Source organism: Lepus europaeus, chromosome 4, assembly GCF_033115175.1.
Source record: "Lepus europaeus isolate LE1 chromosome 4, mLepTim1.pri, whole genome shotgun sequence".
Lineage (NCBI taxonomy): Eukaryota > Metazoa > Chordata > Mammalia > Lagomorpha > Leporidae > Lepus > Lepus europaeus.
This window is the reverse complement of record NC_084830.1, coordinates 89,188,999-89,208,960: the sequence shown is the minus strand read 5'-3', so window position 1 is coordinate 89,208,960 and position 19,962 is coordinate 89,188,999. Positions and strand designations below refer to the sequence as shown.

The 19,962-nt window shown below is 37.4% G+C and overlaps 1 protein-coding gene across 1 annotated transcript in view; it reads left to right on the top strand.

Annotated features, from left to right (window-relative positions):
- The window catches only part of RP1 (RP1 axonemal microtubule associated), a 293,476-nt gene that overhangs the window by 48,219 nt on the left and 225,295 nt on the right, over nucleotides 1–19,962 (top strand). Inside the window, exon 3 of the mRNA XM_062189888.1 lies at nucleotides 8,698–8,861. Within this exon, the coding sequence (XP_062045872.1) occupies nucleotides 8,698–8,861 (164 nt within the window). The remainder of the gene's footprint in view (nucleotides 1–8,697; nucleotides 8,862–19,962) is intronic.

Here is a 19,962-nt window from a genome sequence, read left to right as displayed (position 1 = left end):
TATTAAGATTTCAACAGTTTGCCCCCACATAGCAAAACAAAGTGAAAAAATACTGTTGGAGTACTGGTTATAGCATTAAATAACAGTGTACAGCACATTAAAGACAGAGATCCTACATGATATTTTTTAAAAATTGATTAATTTTCTATGCAATTTCCAATTTAAGACCAGGTTTTTTCTTTTCTTTTTCTTTCTTTCCATGACATACATATCACATAATTTCTTTATCCAGTCTTCAGCTGACAGGCATTTGGGTTGATGCCATATTTTAGCAATTATGAAATGAGCTACAATATCAATGGGGGTACAGAAAACTCTTTCATATGCTGATATCATATGGTCATATATTAGGGCTATATTCAGATTTCTGAGGTATCTCCGTACTGTCTACCACAGTGGCTGTACCAGTTTACATTCCCACCAACAATGGATTAGGGTACCTTTTCCCCCACATACCTGCTAGCATTTTTAGTTTGTAGATTTCTGTATGAAAGCCAGTCTAATGGGGGTGAGATGAAACCTCATTTTGGTTTTGATTTGCATTTTCCTGATGGCTAGTGATCCTGAGCATTTTTTCATGTCTCTGTTGAACATTTGGATTTCCTCTTTTGAAAAATGCCTATTTAAATCTTTTGCACATTTTTAAAAAACATTTATTTATTTTTACTTGCAAATCAGAGTTACACATAGAGAAGTAGAGGCAAAGAGAGAGAGGTCTTCCATCTGCTGGTTCACTCCCTAGTTGGCCACATCGGCCAGAGCTGCACCGATCTGAAGCCAGGAGCCAGGAGCTCCTTCTGGGTTCCCACATAGGTGCAGGGGCCTAAGGAGTTCTACTGCTTTCCCAGGCCATAGCAGAGAGCTAGATAGAAGTGGAGCAGCCAGGACTGAATTGGCACCCATATGGGCTATTGGCACTGCAGGCGGCAGCTTTACCTGCTATACCACAGTGCTAGCCCCCCTTTGCCCATTTTTTAACTGAGTTGTTTGTTTTGTTGAGTTTCTTGATCTCTTTATATATTCTGGTTATTAATTATTTATCAATTGCATAGTTTGCAAATGTTTTTTCCCATTCTCTTGATTGTCTCTTCACCTTGCTGATTCTTTCTTCTGCAGTGCAGAAGCTTCTCAATTTGATATAATCCCATTTGCCAATTTTAGCTTTGATTGCCTGTGCCTCTGGGATCTTTTCCAAGAACTCTTTGTCTATGCTGATGTCTTGTAGGGTTTCCCCAATGTTCTCTAATAATTTGATGGTATCAGGTCTTAGATTTAGGTCTTTAATACATTTTGAGTGGATTTTTGTTTAAGGTATGGGTCTTGCTTCATATTTCTGCATATGGAGATCCTGTTTTCCCAGCACCATTTGTTGAAAAGACTTTCCTATGGATTGATTTTAGCTCCTTTGTCAAAGATAAGTTAGTTGTAGATACATGGATTGATTCTGGCATTTCTATTCTGCTGCTCGCTATGGGGCAGCAGGTCCAATAGTGCTCCTCAGGGCCAGCCTGGGGAGCTCAGGGGCCAAGCGGGATGATGAGTGTCGGCGGTAAAGGAACCAAACCAGAGCCAGGAGATCAGTCAATGTCCAGGGCGCAGCCTGGTTCCCGACTTTATTGGGAGGGGAAGAGTATTTATAGACAGAAAGGGGGCTGTCCAGGGCACAAGGGAACTGAGCCAACCAGCTGAAAGGAAAGGCAGGACACGAGCCGGGCACGCCCTCAAGGGCCTATCACAACCAAGGACACATACTGTTCACGAATACAGAAGTCTCCTGTCAGGCTAGGTACTTCCCCTGGTGGTCATCTTGGATTGTTGGAAACGCTGAGTCACTGGGATGCAGAAGTGCGGCAAGCTCGAGCAAAGGCTTAGCGGCCTTGTTGAGTGAAGGCTTAGCAACTTTGTTTCCTTTTCGATTGGAACCCCCCACTATTCTGTTCCATTGGTCTATCCATCTATTTTTGTACCAGTACCAGACTGTTTTTATTTTAACTTCCCTGTAGTATTCTTGAAATCTTGTATTGTGACACTTCCAGCTTTGTTTTTGTTATATATGATTAATTTAGCTATTTGGGGTCTCCTATGTTTTCGTATGAATTTCAGCATCATTTTTTCTATATCTGAGAAGAATGTCCTTGTGTATTTTTGTTGGTATCACATTGAATCTGTAAATTGCTTTTGGCAGTATGAACATTTTGGTGATATTTATCCTTCTAATTCATGAACATGGAAAATATGGAGATCCTGTTTTTTTTTCATTTTTATGTCTTCTGTTTCTTTAATGTTTTGTAATTCTCATCATAGAGATCTTTGACATCCTTGGATAAATTTATTCCAAGGTATTTTAGATTTTTTTTTTTTTTGTAGCTATTGTGAATGGGATTGATCCTAGAAGTTCTTTCTCAGCCATGGCATTGTCTCTGTATACAAAGTTTATTGATTTTTGTGTGTTGACTTTATATGTTTTAAAGAGTTTTAACTTCTCTAAACTCTTCTGTAAGTTCCAGTAGTCTCTGACTGGACTCTTGTATTCCCCATATGTAGAATCATGTCACCTGAAAATAGGGATAATTTGACTCCTCATCCCCAATTTGTATCCCTTTAATTTATTTTTCTTGCTCTGACTAAAACTTTCAAGATTATACTGAATAGTAATGGTGATAGTGGGCATCCTTGTCTGGTTCCAGATCTCAGTGGGAATGTTTCCAACTTTACCCCATTCAATAGGATGCTGGCTATGGGTTTGTCATATAATGCCTTGATTGTGTTGAGGAATGTTCTTTCTAAACCTGATTTCTTAGAGTTTTCATCATGAACGGATATTGTTTTTTGTCAAATGCTTTCTCTGCATCTATTGAGATAATCATATGGTTTTTGTTTTTCAGTTTGTAAATGTGATGTATCGCATTGATTGATTTGTGAATGTTGAACCACCCCTTCATACCAGGGATAAATCCCACTTGGTCTGAGTGAATGATCATTTTGATGTGTTGTTGGATTTGATTGGCTGTTATTTTTGAGGATTTTTGCATCTATTTTCATTAGCTAAATTGATCTGTAGTTCTCTTTCTCTGCTGCATCTTTTCCAGGTTTAGGAATTAAGGTAATGTTGGCTTCATAGAAAGAGTTTGGGAGGATTTCGTCTCTTTCAATTGTTTTGAATACTTTGAGAAGAATTGGGAGTTAGTTCTACTTTAAATGTCTGGTAGAATTCAGCAGTGAAGCTATCCAATCCTGAGCTTTTCTTTGTTGGGAGGGTCTTTATTACTGATTCAATTTCTGTCTAGGTAATGGATCACTTTGTGTTTTACTGTGGAGAGTTTGACTACAGTGTGTCATGATAAAAACCTTTTCTGGTCATGTCTATCTACCAGGAGTTCTGTGTGGTTCCTATACTTGGACATCCCTTTCTTTCTCCAAATTAGGGAAGTTTCTGTAATTATATCACAAAAAACACCTTTTAATTCATTTTCTCTTCCTACACCTTCAGGAACTATTAACACCCATATGTTGGGTTATTTAATAGTATCCCACAGATCTCCAACAGTGTTTTTTAGTTTTCTTATTTCTTCTCCTCCTTCTCCTCCCCCACCTCTCCCTCTTTCCTCTCCCCCCTCCCCCCTCCTCCCTCTCCCCCTCCTCCTTTTTTTGGGGGGTTAGATTCTAAAATTTCCAGAGATTTTTTTCTAACTCAGATATTCTTTCCTCTGCTTCACTGAGTATATTGTTAAGGCTTTCCACTGCATTTTTTTATTTATTTGTCTATTGAGTTCTTCATTTCCAATATTTTGTTTTGATTCTCCTTAAGGTATCAATTTTATTGGGGAAATTTTCTTTCTTTTCATGTACATATTTCATTAGTTCATAGATTTGCTTCTGATGCCTTCTAAGTAGTCTTATGATCAATTTTTTGAATTCCATTTCTGGCATTTCTTCAATCTCTTTATCTTCCCATTCTAGTATTTAAGTGTTCTGTTCTTTTGGGGGTGTCATGTTGTCTTCCTTGTTCTTGTTTCTTGAATTGGTGCATTTAATTATTAGGCATTTGTGGAGATACTTATTGGTTTCTTTTTTTTTTCCCTGTGATGGCTTCTATCTTTGGATCATGTTTGTGTGGATTAGTGGAATGTCTGCTGTTTCAGTGCATACTCACAGGCATGTGTTGAATGTGACCAGGGAGTCTGTTCAGTGCTCCAGGGTGTAGGGAGTTTGCAAGGTGACACTCCTCTCTCTCTCTCTCTCTCTCTCATCAGAGGAGAGGTTTGTTCTGCTCTGTTGGTGTAATTTCATGCTCACCTCTCCTTAAAGGAGACCAGTGCCTGGGCATAAGCCCCATTGTGTAAAGTATTTCTCTGTACTGCCACAAGAACCACACAAAGGATCTGTGCAGTTCTTGATGTAAGTACAGATCCTGCATCAATGACCCTCACTAGGGAATCAGTGAGCCTCAAGTGTGGAGCTGCCCACAGTGACTGCCCAAATTTCCAGCCATACTCTGAGCCCTCCCACATAGCCACAGTGTTTTCCCAGTCCTGGCATACAAGCTTTCCACAGTCAGGAGCACCCAGCCCCTGTCAATTCTCTTAACCAGACTCAGGCATTTCTGTTCAGCTGGTTGCTGGGTACGTGGACACTAGCTGGTCCATCTGTTATGCATGTCCAAAATGGTTCCTGCCCTCTCTTGGATTGTTACAGGATATTGGTGCAGAGTGGTTGGAAAGAGAGAAACGTGCCCCCTTTGTTTCTCCTCTAGGTTGACAGGTATGCTGTTCCCCACATGGCTCCTATTCAGACTCCTGCCAGGCTCTTCCAGCACCTTTATTGCCAGTGGCTTGGGCTGATGCAGTTTGGTCTCACCTCACTCTTCGAAGCTGATACTGAGGTTCTTGGCTGCTAGGATCATGAGTTGTGCACATCCACACCCTCCACATATGTCCACAGTGTTCCTCTAATTTGCATGGTGTTCCTCTATCATTTTCTCCCTAACTCTTCCCTGAGACTGTATTTTCTCCTCTTCTTTTTAAACTATCTTTCCCTGGACTAGAACAGTAAGCTCACTCCCTGTTCTACCATCTTGCCTCCTCATGTCATAATTAATTATTAATTTGTATCTTAATTACATATGCAATGAATCTATTTCCAAATAATGTCACATTTACATGTAAAGGATTACTATTTGAATGTATCTTTTTTGAGAACACAGTTTAGTCCATACACTTGTTAATGGGCATTTGGATTATTCCACTTTTGGGCTGTTGTGAACCTATTATGAGAATTGATATCTTAGTCTTTTGTATGTGTGTTTATTTCTCTGGATAAATTACTAGAATTGAATTGCTAGGATAGATGAAAAGTTTATTTAACTTTATAAGAAACAAACTGATCCAAAGTATCTCAGCGTTTCATATTCTCTCTTAATAAGCATGAGAGTTCTAGTTGGTCTACATCTATACCAAGGTTGAGATTTTCACTGTTTTTAGTCTTTTTTAAATAGTGCTCTATCTTTTTGTGGTTTTAATTTGCATTTCTGGAATGAATAATGATATAGAGTATCACTTCCTGTTCTCTTTTATTCTGCTAACATGGTGAATTAATTTCTGAATGTTAAAACATTTGAATTCATTGAAAAATCTCAAAAGCTTCTATTTTCTTAACTTAACAATATTTTGTTAAAAATATTTTCATTTATGCTCTTGAGATTTATGGCTCCATAGTTCTCTTATATCTTTTTTTTTTTTTTTTGGTGTTGGTACTAGAGTTATCCTCTTCTCAAACAATGAGTTGAGTTTGTGCAGGACTGTACTATCTTTTTAAAAAAGATTTGATGGAAAACACATTTGGACCTAAAGTTCTTTGTGAAGAAATGTCTTAAACCAAAATAATTTATTATTTTTTTAGAACATACAAGATTACTCAAATTTTCTGTTTATTTTGTATCTCATAGTTATTTCATTTTTTCATGACACTATTTGCCCCTGCCTGCATTCTGTTTTTCTCTGGTTCCATCAACCAGTTGTTCAAATTTGGACCTAATATGAGTATAAGTATTAAGGAGGCTACTAGAATTTTTTAAGTTCACCTTTTTTCTTCTATAATATTTCTGAGAAAGATGGGTTAGGTGCCCTACAAGTTTCTGAAATCTTCTGTCCCACTTGCCTCTTGGTTTCTACTTTACAAAGATTATGACAAGAAGTTTAGTACATTGTTTGTTCTTTTTTCCCTCATTTTAATTTTTCATATTCATTTTGTTAGTTTTTCTGTGATCTGTCTTCATTTCACCAAAGTCTTACATTAAGAATGTTCTGATTGTTTTCTTTTTAAGTAGTTGGCCTATTATTCCAGATAAATTATAAGATAATGGAGAACAAAGACATCATCTTAATTTTTTTTTTTCTTCTATTTTCCAATGGTACTGGGAACCTAGTAAAGACTTAGTGACTTGTTACATTTTGATTGTTTGATGTGTTAGTTATAAACTAAAAATGAATCTTGATACATGATCTTTAGATCCTGCTATAGTTTTTATAGTATTCCCTTGTAAAGCTAAAGTTTTAGCCAGCGCCGCAGCTCACTAGGCTAAGCCTCCGCCTGTGGCAGAGGCACCCCAGGTGCTAGTCCTGGTCAGGGCTCCAGATTCTGTCCTGGTTGCTCCTCTTCCAGTCCAGCTCTCTGCTGTGGCCCAGGAAGGCAGTGGAGGATGACTCAAGTGCTTGGGCCGTGTACCTGCATGGGAGATCAGGAGGAAGCACCTGGCTCCTGGCTTTGGATTGGTGCAGCGCGCCGGCCGTAGCGGCCATTTGTGGGGTGAACCAATGGAAGAAAGACCTTTCTCTCTCTCTCTCTCTCTCTCTCTCAGTCTAACACTGCCTGTCCAAAAAAAAAAAAAAAAAAAAAAAAAAAAAGCCTAAAGTTTTAATGAATTTAATGATTCAGAGAGGTGCAAAAACCTGTAGTAAACAGGCATTGTATTTCATTGTTTTCATTTCTATTTCTATTCCTACATGTTTCATCCTTTTCCTTCTTGACTGTTGGAAAATGTAATTTCTTTTCCTATTGATTTTGACCTTGCACTTTTAGCAGGTATTGATTTTGCCCTGAACTATTTTGCTGCGTTTCTAAGAGAGCAGAATTTGAAGAGCTTTGTTTCATTTTATTCAAAAAAACCCCTACATACCAGTTATTCTATAGAAAACAGCTGAAATTTTCCCAGCTCTCTAGTTTATAAGTACAATTTAGTTGCTTCTGCTTTTGTTAACAATGACTTATCATTCTCCACTGATTTTTAAAAGTGTGTTTTTACTTACTGATTGCCTACCAAGATTATTTGGCATCCTACTATGCTTTTTATGATGTGTTGTAGAATTTAAAAATTTTTTGTTTTAAGTAGATTTTTACAAACCTGTATCAATTTAACATGTGCCATGTAAGTAAATTTTAAATCTAGAATTTGATTATTTATTTGAATAATGGAATTGGCAAATGTACTTTAACTCAAATTTGGGAGAGACAAAATCACAGTCCAATAAGTGGACTCTCTTAAGTCAATTGTTTTGACTTTTATTGCTTTCTATTATTTTCTGTAGTCTTAAATGTGTTCCCTAATTTCTCATTACTTCACTTCTCTTAGAGATGAACTTTTTGATGTTTACCCCAAAGAAACTTAGCAAAATTAAATTGAAATCATAGGAAATTATATCACTATTAATGCATTATAATGTTTTGTCAATTCCTTAATATTCACAAGGAATCATTTATTTTCTGATACTGCCTTTATTTGTTGTTGGTCAGCACAAAATTACTTTGATTTTTTAAGTTATTTCACCTATTAATTTGTGATACAATAAAAAAAGAAGAGAGAAGTAATTTGTACCAGATGTTTCTCAAAGTCTTTCTAGCTCATCTGATTCTAAATTACAGTCTTATATCAGTTATTACATATTTTTATTATATGTACTGCCAAATCAAGGAGAATTTTTATTTTAAGATTTGTTTTATTTAATAAAAGGCAGAGTTACAGGAAGAGAGAAAGAGAGAGAGAGAGAAAGAGAGATCTTTCATTTGCTACTAGTCCACTCCCCAAATGTCCACAATAGCTGGGCTGGGCCAGGCCAAAGCAGAATCCAGGAACTTCATCTGGGTTTCCTACATGATTGCAGGGTCTTTTCCCAGGCACATTAGCAGGATTGGAAGTCGAGCAACCGGGACTTGTACTGGTGCCCACTTGAGATGTTAGTATTGCAGGAGGTAGCCTAACCTGTTATACCACAATCCCAGCCCCTAGATAATTTTTAATTTTAGAAAAATCAAAATGAATGCACATATTACATGTTATAGCTAAGAATACTGCAGACCTTTTGTCAAAATATGGGGAATTTTAGATAAGTTATGTAGTGACTCTGTATCTCTAGGCAGGACCAAATGTAATAGGACAAGGATGTCTCTCTAGTTTTATTCTTAAAGATCTTGTGGGGAATGTTTTCATAGTCACATTAAAACACATAGTAATTTTGTTGAGCACTTAGGAAATCAAGTCTTAAATATGAAACAGTTAAACTCTATGGCATTTTTCCCTGGAGGATCAAGAAGAGTAAGTTATGCCTATTTCAACTCTCCTAGCTTTATGATGGATAACATGCTGTCTCTGTCTTCCATTTCTATAAGTTGTCATAATGCTGTTTGTTATTTCTGCTTCTATAGGTGATAACTGGAGGGTTTCCATAATCACCAGTGCCTTGCCAGATGCAGGGACTACTTCACAGATTTATATTGTACTGTATGGACAACACAGAAGTTCAGCTCCCATATATCTTTATGGAACAGATGGGGCTCAATTTCAGGATGGTCATGAAGACAATTTCACTGTAAGTAGTAAAACCTGCTAATACAAGTGATACAGCTAGAAGGTACCTTAGAATAAATTCAGCCTATCAAATTGAGCTCTTCTTATTATAACACAATTTGCCCTGTAGAATATCAATCATATGTAATCCATAACAGTTTTTTAATATGTCAGGTTTTTTATCAAGCAGATTTGACACAAGTAAGTCTCTGTATGGGAAGTGACGATAGGTAGAGGAAAATACTAGATGGTCAACATTCATTGATTTTATATGTGTGGCTGTCAGTAGCAAGAGCTTATGTCTTTCAGACTGCAGCTAAGTCTCAAAGTGAAGGTCAAAAGAACCGAAATTATGAAAAAGAAGAGCTACGAAGTTGTAATAAGGTATTAGTTTTGATCAAGTTGTTAGGCAATGGCTAGAGACATTGAGATTGGGATCCAGAAACAGAGGCAGAAAAGATGAAGCAGAGCAAACCAGTGCTATGTTGTTAAAGTCAGAAATATTAACAAAGCCAAGATTTGTAGTGGGCCCAGACCATAGCATTTTATAAGTGCTTAGTAATGTCCATTGAATGATATCTGCATGTGTCTAACAGCTAGTTTTATTGTGTCAATAAAATCACAACCAGGAAAGACTGTTTTGAACTTTTTTTTTACAGTATGTCCTCCATGGACTTTTGGGTGTTTGGTAAGTTACAGCCTGTTTACATAGTCCACGTATTACACAAAAGAGGTTGAATCATTTGAAACCAGTGTTTCCATTAGATTAGTTTGAATTAACCTTTTAACATGTGAGTTAATATGTAAAGAAACTAATTTTTTGAGTTGATAGTCACTATAAATAAAAAAGACATCATTATTTTACATGTTTAGAAATAATTTTAGAAATAACTATACCCAAAATAGAGCTATTTTTGTTTTATTTTGCTATTTTATTTTTCATGTTTGCTTTTAAATCAAATAATACATTGCAAAATTTTTAGAGCCAAATAATTTTTAAATGTGTAATATAAAAGGAGCACTGTTATTCCCTCTTTCCCATTTCCCATTTCCTGCTGTGATAAGAAACTGTTTTCAGAATTTGATACTTTTTTTTCTGAGTGATGTTACCTATCTACAGTTAAGTTCTTTGTTTTCTTGTGGTCCTTTGCTTGATCTATGGCTCTGCTGCATTGATCTCTTGCTTACAGAGGTGTTGGCTTCATTAGGTTTAATAATTTTCTGTCAATTTTGACCATAGTTTCATTTGTTCTGATGAATTGTTTTCTTAAAAAAGTCCTGAGGCAAATTCTTGTTTTCTCATAGTCTTTCCTTTTTCCTCATACTTTTGTTGTAGAGATCTCTTCTTTTTCATTTTTTTAAAAAAAGTGGGTAAATTACACCCCTGGGGAACAAGACTTTAACATATGGACTTTTTGATTACATTGAATATCTGAATGATAGCACCTTGTCTTGTTCCTGATTTTAAGAAAAACTCTCAGTCTTTCACTTTCGAGTATGATGTCTGTGAGCTTTCATAAATGTGCTTCTGTGCGGTGACTGTTCCTCGCCACCGCCTGAGAATTAGGCAGGCTGCCCACAGCTTGCCTTGACTGAGGAGGGGAAGTGCGCCACCCACCACTCAGCCTTCCCCAAACCCGGGGGACAATCAGGGCGGTGTGGAGCCCAGTTGAAGCAGGGTCTCACTTTATTGTAAAAGGGAGGTGTATATATAGCTGAGGTACAGAGCAGATGGTACAGAGCAGAGCGGATGTGGGCAAGGGGTGGGGTGTTGTGATGCAAAAGGGTCTTAGCCACTCCTGTTATACCACCTTAATGATCCTTAGGCAGAAGCCCCCTGGGGCTGGGGTGTTTGCTACCAGGGAATTGAAACTTAAAGACAGGTTTTCAAATTCGAGGCAGGCTCAGGAAGTTCCTCTAGGCCTTTCCGGATTCAGCCTCCCCCACACTTCTGCATGTTCTATTCTTAATATTTTTGAAAATTTTTGGCTTGAGAATATGTTGGAATTTGTCAAAACAATTTTTTGAATCCCTTGAGATGATGATACCTTTTTTTCTCCCTTCATTGTGTATATATGATGTGTTGGCATTGATTTTTTGTGTAAACCCAAACTCCATTCATGGGATAATTCTCTTTTGGCTGTGGTATATAATTCTTTTAACATGCTTCTGGATTGAACTTGCTAGTGTGGTTGAAGAATTTTACATCATTATTTAAATAGGATATTGGTTTATAGTTTTCTTTTTTCTTAACTTTTATTTAATAAATATAAATTTCCAAAGTACAACTTTTGGACTATAGCAGGTTTTTCCCCCCATAATCACCCTCCCACCTGCAACCATCCCATCTCCCACTCCCTCTCCCATCCCATTCACATCAAGATTCATCTTCAACCATCTTTATATACAGATAAGACTTTATATACAGAAGATAGATTTAGTATACTAAGTAAAGATTTCAACAGTTTGCACCCACAAGGAAACAAAAAGTATAAAGTACTGTTTGAGTACTAGTTAAAACGTTAATTCACATAGTACATAGAGATTCTACATAGGTAGTAAGTGCACAGTGACTCCTGTTGTTGACTTAACAATTGATACTCTTATTTATGATGTCAGTAATCACCCGAGGCTCCTGTCATGAGCCGCCAAGGCTGTGGAAGCCTCCTGAGTTCTCCAACTCTGATCTTATTAGACAAGGCCATAGTCAAAGTTGAAGTTCTCTCCTCCCTTCAGAGAAAGGTACCTCCTTCTTTGATGGCCCATTCTTTCCGCTAGAATCTCACTCATGGAGATCTTTCATTTAGCACTTTTTTTTTATTTTTGGCCAGAGTGTCTTGGCTTTCCATGCCTGAAATACTCTCAAGGGCTTTTTGGCCAGATTAGAATCCCTTAAGGGCTGATTCTGAGGCCAGAGTGCTGTGTAGGACATCTGCCATTCTCTGAGTCTGCTGTGTATCCTGCTTCCCATGTTGGATCATTCTCTCCATTTTAATTCTATCAGTTAGTATTAGCAGATACTAGTCTTGTTTATGTGATCCCTTTGACAATCCTATCATTATGATCAATTATGAACTGAAACTGATCACTTTGACTAGTGAGATGGCATTGGTACATGCCACCTTGATGAGATTGAATTGGGAATCCCCTGGCACGTTTCTAGCTCTACCATTACGGGTAAGTCTGATTGAGCATGTGCTGAACTGTACATCTCCTCCCTCTCTTATTCCCACTCTTATATTTAACAGGGATCATTTTTCAGTTGAATTTAAACACCTAAGAATAATTGTGTGTTAATTAAAGAGTTCAACCAATGGTATGAAGTAGAACAAAAAAAAAATACTAAACGGGATAAAGTATTAAGTTGCTCATCAACAGTCAGGACAAGGGCTGATGAAGACATTGTTTCTCATAGTGTCCATTTCACTTCAACAGGTTTCCTTTGAGGTGCTCAGTTAGTTGTCACCAGTCAGGGAGAACATATGCTATCTGTCCCTTTGGGACTGGCTTATTTCACTCAGCATGATGTTTTCCAGATTCCTCCATTTTGTTGCAATGACCAGATTTCATTTTTTTTTTACTGCTGTATAGTATTCTATAGAGAACATATCCCATAATTTCTTTATCCAGTCTTCTGTTGATGGGCATTTGGGTTGATTCCATGTCTTAGCTGTTGTGAATTGAGCTGCAATAAACATTGAGGTGCAGACAGCTCTTTTATTTGCTAATTCAGTTTCCTTTGTGTAAATTCCAAGGAGTGGGATGGCTGGGTTGTATGGTAGGGCTATATGCAGATTTCTGAGGAATCTCCAAACTGACTTCCATAGTGGCTTTAGCAGTTTGAATTCCCACCAACAGTAGGTTAATGTCCCCCCCCCCCCCCCCCGACATCCTCACCAACATCTGTTGTTAGTTGATTTCTGTATGTAAACCATTCTAACCGGGTGAGGTGAAACCTCATTGTGGTTTTGATTTGCATTTCCCTGATGGCTCGTGATCCTGAACAGTTTTTTCATGTGTCTGTTGGCCATTTGGAATTCCTCTTTTGAAAAATGTCTATTGAGGTCCTTGGCCCATCTTTTAAGTGGGTTGTTTGTTTTGTTGTTGTGGAGTTTCTTGATCTCTTTGTAGATTCTGGTTATTAATCCTTTATCTGTTGCATAGTTTGCAAATATTTTTTCCCATTCTGTCGGTTGCCTCTTCACTTTCCTGAGAGAGTGAGAGAGCGAGATATTCCATATGCTGGTTCACTCCCCAGATGACTGCAATGGCTGGAGCTGTGCTGATCTGAAGCCAGGAGTCAGGAGCTTCTTCCGGGTCTCCCAGCGTGTGTACAGTGGCCCAAGGACTTGGGCATCTTCTACTGCTTTCCCAGGCCACAGCAGAGAGCTGGATCAGAAGTGGAGCAGCCAGGACTGGAACCGGCACCCATATGGGATGCCAGCACTACAGGTGGTAACTTTCCCCACTGTGGCACAGTGCTTGACCCCTATTGTGGTTTTGATTTGCATTTCTCTGAAGGTTAGCAGTCCTGAACATTTTTTTTTTCATGTATGTGTTGGCCATTTGGATTTCCTCTTTTGAAAAGTGTCTGTTTAAATCCTTTGCTCATTTCTTCACTGGGTTGTTTATTTTGTTGTTGTTGAGTTTCTTGACCTCTTTATATATTCTGATTATAAATGCTTTATCAATTGTATAGTTCGCAAATATTTTCACCCATTCTATTGGTTGCCTCTTTACTTTGCTGGTTGTTTCTTCTGCAGTTCAAAAGTTTCTGAATTTGATGTAATCCCATTTTTTTTCTCACTTTTTTAAAAAACTTTTATTTAGTAAATATAAATTTCCAAAGTACAGCTTATGGATTACAGTGGCTTCCCCCCGATAAATTCCCTCCCACCCGCACCCCTCCCATCTCCCACTCCCTCTCCCCTTCCATTCACATCAAGATTCATTTTCAATTATCTTTATATACAGAAGATCGGTTTAGTATATATATATATATTTTTTTAACTTTTATTTAATGAATATAAATTTCCAGTGTACAGCTTATGGATTACAGTGGCTTCCCCCTCCCATAACTTCCCTCCCACCCGCAACCCTCCCCTCTCCCGCTCCCTCTCCCCTTCCATTTGCATCAAGATTCATTTTCAATTCTCTTTATATACAGAAGATCAATTTAGTATAAAGATTTCAACAGTTTGCACCCACATAGCAACACAAAGTGAAACATACTGTTTGAGTACTAGTTATAGCATTAAATCACAATGTACAGCACATTAAGGACAGAGATCTCACATGAGGAGCAAGTGCACAGTGGCTCCTGTTGTTGACCCAACAAATTGACACTCTAGTTTATGGCGCCAGTAACCATCCTTGGCTGTCGTCATGAGTTGCCAAGGCTATGGAAGCCTTCCAAGTTTACCGACTCTGATCATATTTAGACAAGGTCCTAAAAGACAGAGTGAGGATAGTAACCAATGATCCTAAGAGTGGCATTTACCAGGTTTGAACAATTATACAGCATTAAGTGGGGAAGAGGACCATCAGTACACACAGGTTGGGAGTAGAGCCATTGGTGGTAGAGTAGAGGTTATGATTACAAAGGAATGAGGCCCAAGTGCACTAGACAGGGCCTAGAACAAAGGACAGAGTCTTTATTAGAGGAGCTAAGAAAGGTGCTGTCTAAGCTACAATTAAGTTTTCTGATTGAGAGGCAAATAGAACCTGATAGAAGGGGCTTGATAATAATCTGGTGGGCTTTAGGCCTTGTAAATTCAGAGGCCCAGACCTATCTATCTCTTCACATGGGGTATATCCTAAGGGAGGTGTGAACCTCCTAGGGGAAGGCACTCTGTTGACTTTCATTACTTGGCTGGCCTGGGAGGAGAGCTGGCCAGGTAAAGGCAGGGGGCATCTCTAACAAGAAATTTACAGTTCTGCTGCAATGTTGCTGACCCTACTTGGCCATCCCCTCAGCTGCAGTGGTCATTTTGGAAGTTGGGCTGAGTGAAGGGCTTTTCAGCTTAGAGCCAATAAGATCTGTGGCTCTGACCTGGGCATTCTTCGACTCCAGGGCAGGTCCATTTCCAGTGATCCAACTCTTGGCAGAGCTGCCAGGGCTCTTCACAAGCTGACTTCTGCTGAAGCCCAGGCTTACCACATTGAAAGCCACTGCAGTGGACTGGCCTGTTGGGTCTCCTTGAGGGCAGATCACTGTACAGATCAGCCATTAATAGGCCTGCCACCCATTGCTTCTGATGCCTAGCTTTCTTTTCCTCCTGGTTTGTGTTAAAGCAGACCAGAGGATGCAAGTCAAGGGAGTGCCCATGTCCCATCTCTAATCTTTGGTGGCCTGAACTACAAGTCTATAGTCACAGGCATGTTCTGTAGTAGTTTTTCTAAGGTAGACAATGCCCATGAGAAAAATTATATTCTCACTTTAAAACTTTCTTTCCCTTTGGTCTGAAAGGGAGTTTTTTTTCTACTTACTGTATACTTGGCTGATGGCGAAGTGAATCTAGCTATGAGATTATTATTTAAGTTCTTATTTTGGCTATGCTATTACAGAAAAATGTTAGCCATCTCTTTTATAAGGTCTAAAGATTAAATTGTGCGTCCTTCAGATTCCTTTATAATAGAATTAGTTTCCTGCCTTGAAAAGAATAGAGAGTTTATAATTTTAAACATGGCGACTTAAAGTCTTTTGTCATCCATAGTTATGTATGATGTGCTGCTCATAAAACTAAAGCGTTGTTGGTTCTGTGTTTAGCTGTCCTCCTATAGGTTCCTATGGACTTTTTCCAGCCACTTCTATTGTATTCAGTACTTTGGGATGGCTCTGTAAACAGATGAAGCCAATAATGTATTAACAGTACCAACTGAGAGAAAGTATGGTTAATTGAGGTTACTAAAAACAAAAAGCAATTCAAATCAATTGGCAATCTTCAAAAAGAGTTAAAGATTTTAAAAGCTATTAGTAAAATTGCTATATTGGTCTATTATGCTATGTTATATGTGTGTACATATTGTATGTCCACATGGGGAAATTTTATTAAGAGTCTTATTTTAAATGGCTTATAGATAAGATTGTCCATAAATTTAAGCTGCTAAAATCAATCAAAGATACATTTTAATTTGTGTGACCTGAATCTGTGTATCATATGTTTTAAACTTGTTGGTAGAAAGAAACTAAAAACATTTTATATGGTTGTGCTTAAGTTTACTGGCTAAACAAACTACACCATGTTAGATATTTAAGAGGTGTTTTCAAATACATGATTCTTAAAATTTATAGAAGGCATTGGACCTTCTGGTAAATGTTTTCTTAAGTTGTTATCTAATGGTTGAAACGGTTTGCTAAGTATTCGTGTAATATTGCTATTGTCAGCAAGCGATCTAGGACTTGCTCCCTCATTTCTCTATTCTAAGCCCAACTTGTTCTTTCATTTCTCTATTCATTTCAAGGCAGGAAACTAATTCTATGATGTAATCCCATTTGTTGATTTTGACTTTGATTGGCTGTGCCTTTGGGGTCTTTTCCAAGATGTTGTTGCCTATGCCAATGTCTCGCAGAGTTTCCCCTCTGTTCTCTAATAATTTGATGGCATCAGGTATATATTTAGTTCTCTAGCCCATTTTGAGTTGATTTTTTTGTAAGGTGTAAGGTGTAAGGTGTAAGGTGTAAGGTGTAAGGTGTAAGGTAGGGGTCTTGGTTTATACTTCTGTAGGTGGAGATCCAGTTTTCCCAGGACCATTTGTTGAAGAGCCTGTCCTTGCTCTAGGGGTTGATTTTAGCACCACTGTCAAAGATAAATTGGTTATAGATGAATAGATTGATTTCTGTCTTTTCTATTCCATTCAATTGGTTTATCCTTCTATTTTTGTACTGGTACTAGGTTGTTTTGATGATAATTACCCTGTAGTGTGTCTTGACATCTGGTATTGTGATGCCACCAGTTTTGTTTTTGTTGTATAAGATTTCTTTAGCTATTTGGGATCTCCTGTGCTTCCATATGAATCTCAGTATCATTTTTTCTATATTTGAGAAGCATGTGGTTTGCATTTTGATTTGTATTGCATTGAATATGTAAAATTCTTTCCTTAGAGTGGATATTTTGGTGATATTGATGCTTCCAATTTATGAACATGGAAGATTTTTCCTTTGTTTATGCCTTCTTCTTTTTCTTTCTTTAATGTTTTGTAATCATCCTCTTAGAGATATTTGACATTTTGGTTAAATTTATTCCAAGTTATTTGGTTTTTTTTGGTAGCTATTGTGAATGGGATTGATCTTAGGAGTTCTTTCTCAGATGTAGCATTGTCTGTGTATATAAAGGCTGTTGATTTTGTGTATTGATTTTATATTCTTAACTTTTCCAAACTCTTCTATGAGTTTCAGGAGTCTCTTAGTAGAATCTTCTGCAAATAGGGATAGTTTGACTTTCTGCTTCCCAATTTGTATCCCTTTGATTTTTTTTCTTGCCTAATGGCTCTAGCTAAGACTTTCAGGACTATATTGAATAGCATCCTTGTCTGGTTCCAGGTCTCAATGGGAATATGTCCAACTTTATCCCATTCAATATGATCCTGGCCATGAGTTTGTCATAAATTGCATAAATTGCATAAATAAAATGCAACACAATTGCATTGTGTTGTGGAATATTCCTTCTATACCCAATTTGCTTAGAATTTTCATCATGAAAGGTGTTGTATTTTATCAAATGCTTTCTCTTCATCTATTGAGATAATCATATGGTTTTTGTTCTTTAATTTGTTAATGAGGTGTATCACATTGATTGATTTGTGAATATTGAACCAACACTGCATATCAGGGATATTTCCTTCTGATATCTTGTTTTATTTGACTGGCTGTTATTTTGTTGAGGATTTTTGTGTCTATCTTCATCAGGGACATATGTGTGTAGTTCTCTTTCTTTCTCATATCTTTTCAGGTTTAGGAATTAAGATGATGCTGCCTTCATAGAAGGAGTTTGAGAGGATTCCCTCCTTTTCAATTATTTTGAATAGCTTGAGAATAATTGGAGTTAGCTCTTCTTTAAATGTGTGGTGGCTCTCATCCATGTACTAACCAGGTCTGACCCTGCTTAGCTTCTGAGATCAAATTAGATCAGGCATGTTCAGGGTGGTATGGCTTAAGCTGGATGGTAAAAATACCATCTTAAGTGTTGAAATGATCATATGTATAGGATTAAGGGTATAGTAATAATAATAGAAAGAATAAAGGAGGGAAGACTCTAATATGGGAAGCAGTCTACATAGCAGACTCAAAGAATGACGCTCTTTTTAAATAGTACCATTACCTCAGAATCACCCCTTAAGGCATTCTGGTCTGGCTGGAAATCCCATGAGAGCATTTTAGGCATGGAAAGCCAAGACACTGTGGCAAAAAATGTCCTACATGAAGGATCTCAGTGAGTGAGACCCTAGTGGAAAGATGTGGTCATCAAAGAAGGAGGTACTTTAATCTGAAGGGAGGAGGGAACTTCCACTTCGCTTGTGGCCTTGTCTAAATAGTGACAGAGTTTGTGGATTCAAAAAGCTTCCATAGCCTAGGCAGCTCATGTCAAGAGCCCTGGGTGATCACTGAACTCATCCATAAGAGTGTTAATTGTTGAATTCACAACAGGAGTCACTGTGCACTAACTTCCCATGCAGGAACTCTGTCCTCAAAGAGTTGTATTATATCTTTGTCTAAGTGCTCCCAAAAGATGTATCATTTTTGGTTGCTTCTTTTAAGTTAATTAAGTTTCTAAAAAAAAGTGAAATGAACTTCAAGATGCAATGACTTAACAACCCTTGTTTCATCTGTTGAAGAACAGATTTTTTTTTTTGTTTTGATTTTTGTTTTCTTTTTCTGTGCAAATTTTTGAACTCTTTACTAAATAAAGAGTTTTCTGTTTATAAAGTTAATTGAAAATGGATCTTAGTGGAGAATGGGATTGGGAATACGTTTCGGAAGAAGGAGGAGTGTTGGGAGAGTAGGTGGGATGGTGAATATGGTCGGAATGATCACTATATTCCTAAAGTTGTATTTATGAGATGCATAAAGTCTATATTCCTTAAATAAAAGGTTTTTTTGGGGGGGAAATGTCTGGTAGAATTTATTAGTGAAGCCGTCTTTTCCTGGGCTTTTTGAGAGGGTATTTATTACTGTTTGGATTGCTGTGTTGATTATTGGTCTCTTTAGGTTTTCTGAGTCTTCATGGCTCATTTTAGGTAGGTCATATGTGTCCAGGAATCTGTCCATTTATTCTAGGTTTTGTGGTTTGTTGGCGTTCAGCTCTTTATAGTAATTTCTGATGATTCTTTTTATTTCTGTGGCATCTGTTGTTCATTTCCTTTTTCATTCTAATGTTATTAATTTGTGTCTTCTCTCTCCTTTTTTTTTTTTTTTTTGTTTTTTAGGACCAAAGGTGTGTCAGTTTTGTTTATGTTTTCAAAAAACCAGCTCTTCATCTTGCTTATCTTTTGTATTTTTTGTTTCAATTTTGTTTATGTCTTTTCTGAGTTTAATTTTTTCTTTTCTGCTACTAGCTTTGGGTTTGGTCTGCTGTTGTTTTTCTAGATCCTTGAGATGCTTTGGTAGCTAATTTATTTTATGCCTTTCCAATTTCTTGATGTAGGCACTGATTTCTATAAACTTTCTTTTTAGCACTGCTTTTGCTGTATCCCATAAGTTTTGATATGTTGTATTGTCATCTTCATTTGTCTCCAGAAATGTTTTGATTTCTCTTGATTTCTTCAATGACCCACTGTTTGTTCAGAAGTATGTTGTTCATTATCCATGTATTTGCATATATTCTAGAGATTCCTGGGTTGTTGATTACCAACTTCCTTCCATTGTGGTCAGAGAAAATGCATGATATGATTTTGATTTTTTTGAATTTGTTGAGACTTGTCTCATGGCCTACCATCTGTTCAATCCTAAAGAATGTTCTATGCACTATGAAAAGAATATCTATACTGCAGCTGTAGGATGGAAAGCTCTGTAGATATCTGTTGGGTCCTTTTAGTCAATTAACCCTCTTTTTTCCTTGCTGATTTTCTCTCTGGTTAACATGTCCATTGTTGAAAGCGGGGTATTGAAGTCTCCCATTACTATT